Source organism: Arachis ipaensis, chromosome B08 (assembly GCF_000816755.2).
Source record: "Arachis ipaensis cultivar K30076 chromosome B08, Araip1.1, whole genome shotgun sequence".
Taxonomy (NCBI): Eukaryota; Viridiplantae; Streptophyta; class Magnoliopsida; order Fabales; family Fabaceae; genus Arachis; species Arachis ipaensis.
The window spans coordinates 70332208-70337564 of NC_029792.2; the positions used below are offsets into that span (position 1 = coordinate 70332208).

Below are 5357 nucleotides of genomic sequence, written 5' to 3' on the forward strand. Positions count from 1 at the left end.
CAATGATTCAAGTGTCTTATTATTGGATAAGCTAAATCTTAATTTGGATAATGATAGAAAAATTGAATTCATTTTTGGAAAATATAAAAAAAATAAAATTGAAAATGTTGTATTTAGAAAATAAAAGAAGAAGAAGTTATGAAGAGTAAAAAAAGGGAGAGTTGAAGTGAGGGGATACCTTAGAAGAAGTGTTGGGGGGAGGAAGAGGAGGTTCAATGCGAAACTCATGCATGACCCACTCAGTCTTACGGCCTTTGGGAGCCCGACCTTGATAGAAGACAAGAGTCTTTCGCATACCAACAAGGCTGCCCTTCCTAAGGATAGGCCTGTCCTTGCCAGTGGCCTTCCAATATCCTGATGCCGTTGCTCTGTTTGTACGCAGCCCCGTTGCATACTTTCTGTCTCTCTGTGTGTAGAAGTACCACTCCTTCCCTCCCACACATGCTGTTTCTGACCAAACCAAATTTTGCTTCCATCAATCAAAAATCCAACTTCTAATCATAATTATTTTTGTTAATATTAGACTAATTTAGTTAATAACAAAAAAATTTACATACGTAACATCATTGAAAAAAAATAAAAGGTACTTATTTAAGTTGACATGTATTATTGAGTGCCGTGTTTTTTAAACAAATACTATTAAAAATTGTCATTATATAACTTTTATCTTTTAAATTTGTTTTTAAGATAACAAAAATTTAATCTAAATTATTTTATAAAAATTTTAATATTATATTATAAAATTATCTTTTTAATATAAACTGGTAATTATATTTTTGACAGAATTTTAATTACAAATATTTTTTTAGTTGTGTAAATTTTTAAACTATAAAAGTCTATTTACGTATCAGTACTCAGTAGAACAAACATAATAAATTTTTTTCTCCAAGTTATTAAACCTTTAACGTAGTCTATGATGTTCGGTAAGATTGAGGAACATGTCCCGTTTGGTCAACATAAGGTGTGAATTGAATTTGTTTTTTTTTATAATTTCAACTATATGAGTGACGACTTGAATAATTTTTGACATTAACAATATTATCCTCTCTTGCTTATAATATAACCCTTTAATCAAATTCTCTTATACTTTCTCTTCTTTTGTCTTATTAGAATTGATAATATTGACTATACTGGAACAGAAGGGGGGAAATAAATATTAAAAGTCACGCGCGCTCGTTCAGTCAATTGACTTATAATAAGACTTTCATTGTTTCATATTTATCTTTAGAAAAATACATACTTCCTTGTCAGTTTCTTTTCATTGATGACATGCGTGTGTTAACATACAAAAACTAATTATGGTGCTTTCACAATCAAACAGCTGATATTTTTCTCCAAAATAATATGTAAACTTGTATAAATTAAAGTAGGAACGCATGGCCTATCACAAACCAAAGCATTAATGTTGACCCATCATATCATGCCCTAGAAATCTCTTTTGTCATGCTACATGAAAATTTTACTTAAGACAAGTAATACTTCTTAATTAGGAAAGTACTCACTTCAACCATCCAATTAATAAGGATTAAAAAAGGATCTATTAAAGTCAAAAACAAGTTGCAAATTAATTTAACCGTCTTATTACTTTAACTACACTTTCCTTTTGCTTTGAAACTTCAATAATAGACTAGGTGGGATACAGCTACAATAATCGTAAGACTTCATAGAGTTTAAAGTTTAAACAATTAATTAAATTATGATATGGAAGTTAATCATGCATGTTCATGAACATGCGTATGGTTGAAATGAATTGATGTTAGCACTATATGAATGAATAATGAATAATGAAAATCACTGTTAAGCACTTTAGAATAGGACAAGGGCAATGCGTCATTTCACCTAAAAATTTTTGAAGATGATACATACATATACATGCATTTGCCTATATCGTTTAGATGCAATTACAATATTACCCCCCATATATACGTATGATATTTTTGAACTTCCCATTCAAAGCTTCTAACCAGAAATAATTAGATTCCTTTCATTCTCGGGTGTATGAGTTTGAGCATGTGTGTACGTGTTATCCATAAAAAATTTTATAGCAAAATGATGTTTAAGTGTAAAACTGAAAATTAATCACTATCATGGTGTATATGTATGGAATCTTCGGTGGACAAAATTTATTATTTCTGTTATTCAATGAAAGAAAATAAATATATTAAATTTATTTATAGATCTTCATAATATTGAACATGATTGGTTGCAGCCACCTATATATCTATATCTATGTGAAAGTGGCTTGGATTGAATATGCATAGAGGCTTATGTCAACGGGTATCACATGAAGGAATATTCACTTAACGTGATTTCTTTTCTTTCCCATTTCATAAAAAATGTCCTTTTGATTAAATTAATACATCAAAAAATTTATTCAAGCATAATTGCATCGAAATACATTAACTTTTGAATGTATTAATTTAGTCAAGATTAAATTTAACAGTTATTTTGAAAATGAGAAAGTATAATTATTGGCTACATGGATTAAAAAGAAAAAGTAAACTAAAATCTTAAATAATTTTTTTGTTTATCTTATTATATTTAAATTATTTTTTATTTTTAAAGAATGAAAATAATAAAAATTAAATTATATATTAATTAATCAAATAAATTCAATGTTAATTATTTTCTAATGAATTATTGATTTGAACAATAATCAAAGCTTGTGATGTGTTACAATTATCTAAGTCACACAGTTGGCAGGTATCATTTAATTTCCCCATCAAAGAACACACACATAATAAGTGGTCTTATAGAATTGGAATCTATTATAGCCATTCCAGTTGCTATCATTATGAACCTCACTCTCAAAGCCAAAGAAAGAAAAAGAAAACTTTATCCTTATCATCATAATTTTGAAACTATAGCACACAAGAATACAATACAGGTTGAAAGTAACAACTCTTTTGTACTTTACCAACCAAAATAGCAAACTCAAACCGATCAAACACTTTCATTATTAGTATGTATCATGTGATGGGTGTCCCTAACGAGACTCATCAAGAAAAAGTGAAAACTATAGGAAATTTTATTTCCGATTAAATAATAATAATTTCATATGCACCCATGCCATTGCCCTCCAACTAAGTTTTTTTTTTCTTCTTTAATTAATTTAAAAAATTAAATCCACATGAAATACATAGACAAAACACTAAATGTTTATGAGTTTTGCATAGTGATTGATCGCTTTTTCTAAGAGAGTAGCTATTTTTATGTGAAGATAATGTTAAAAATCGTTAGATAGTTCATCAATTAAATATATTCAGTAAAAAAAATATCAAATTATCTAAGGGTGAAGATGTCTTCACAAAAGTAGGCACTTTTTAAGAAATATGCAATCATATATACGATGAGGCAACAACAAGAAGAATGAGAATAATAAGAATAATTATGTATTGCGAGAGAATAATGCATGATATAAAACGGAGAGGAAATTATTAGTGACTAACCAGGAATATCCCATGGCTCACACTTGTTGAGGTCGACATCAATCATGAGAAGGGATTCATTGTGCGTGAACTTCTTCATCAAGTAATCACACACAAGCTCTTCATCTTTTGGATGAAATCTGAACCCTGGTGGAAGCCTTGCCTCTACCAAGCTTATGTTGCTCATTATTCTTTTTTCTATTTAATTTCAACAAATTAAATTAATATATAGTGAGAGCCTGCTTGCTAGGAAGAAGGGGAGAAGAGAGAAAAGAATAGGTCTGAGAGAAAGATGTTGCAAACTCCCAAGGTTTGATTGAATTATTGATGATTAGGTTTAAGAGATATTAGAAAAGGAAGAGGAGCTAAGGTGTATATATAAATGGGAGAAGGAACTCACAAGTGGCTAAGTCAACTTGTTATTAAATGCAACAATGGAGGGTAATATTGTAATTCTATAGGGAGAGAATGGGCATGATGACGTGGACAAACCAATTCCTGCCAACTTGCTGACATGTATCTATATAATTCTAGCTAGGGATCATTTGCTTCTTTTCTTTCCATCTTTTTAAAGAATTTTTGTGCATTGCATTAATTTAGTCTGGAGATAATGCTAAGTAAATAATTTCCAAAATAACAATAATATAAGACATTTTATCATTATTATTTCCAAATATAAAATTAAGCAAATTATATGATAATAATAATTAGAGAGTTGGCACACAAAGCCCTAGTGATGATGACATAGTCTCATTCGTTTGAATTTTGGCCATTTCTGCTTTATATACCCATATCTATTATCTTCCCTATTAATTTATTATTTCTGATTCATGATTTATCTTCGTCATAAATTGATGGGTTTTTGTGCATCTGCCTGGTCTGAAAATTGTGATAAATAATCTCCATATGAAGAATTATTATTATTTTTTAAATTAATTAGTTGTGTTCATCAAATTGGTTGTTGATAAGCTGGCATCCACAGGAATTTTCTTGAATGGCCTTTTTATTTAAAACAATAATATGTAAGTCGTTATTTATCAATGTTATGCTCGTAGGTCATATGGTGAATAATTTTTATACCCAATGGCATGGAGACAAATTAAGGAAGCGGATATATTGGCTAAAGAGTATTTTGTGCTGAAATCTGATAGGAGGACATGGGAGTTAGGTGATCAATTTCAATTCGTCAAAATAATATATTATATATAAACAAATTGTAAAAACTAATTGTTGGATATTGGTCAAAAGATTAACTTACTCATCTGCTGAAATAAATGTTAAAAATTTGAATATCATTTTATGCATGTAGTAACAATTTATTGAATAACAACAAATTTTTAAATAAAATTTTGATCCACAATAAATTAATTTTTATCTTGTCAAACTAAAAGATGCCATAAGAGATCAGAAGAAAAAAAATTTGCAAAGACATATAGAGAAACACTTAGTCATGGTTTAGCTTGAGTAATTGAAGTCACGGTATAAATTAATCCAACAGTTAAATAAAAAAGGTTGCTCCTCCGAAACTTCTATTTAAGCATATAGGTTAGTGAATATTAGTTAATGAATTATATAATACCCCTTAATTGTGAAACTGAAACCTAGAGTTTGAGCAACTCTTGGCAATGATGAGAGAGAAGTCAATCCTCGTGGTTAATTCTTTTTACCTAAATTAAACAAGAGCTTCAATTTGCTGAACTATTCACTCAACAAAGAGGTTGAATTGAAGATATTTTCTTTCCATTTAAAATTTCAAAAAGATGAAGTGAGATTTCGTGATTAGTATAGGGTTATCAAATATAATTTTCAAAAATATTTACAAGACACTAAAAAAATAGTAAAAAACAATTTAAAATAAATTTATTTTATATTTTTTAATTATTGTTAGAATAATTAGATAATATTATATATAATAAATATGTAATTATA

At 28.5% G+C, this 5357-nt stretch overlaps 1 protein-coding gene across 1 annotated transcript in view; it reads right to left on the bottom strand.

Annotated features, from left to right (window-relative positions):
- Positions 1-3793, bottom strand: part of LOC107613654 (NAC domain-containing protein 21/22) — a 6308-nt gene extending 2515 nt beyond the window's left edge. The window contains exons 1-2 of the mRNA XM_016315748.2: positions 3450-3793; positions 179-450 (exon numbers count right to left, since the gene is read on the bottom strand). Coding sequence (XP_016171234.1) covers positions 179-450; positions 3450-3615 — 438 coding nt within the window. The 5' untranslated portion in view covers positions 3616-3793. The remainder of the gene's footprint in view (positions 1-178; positions 451-3449) is intronic.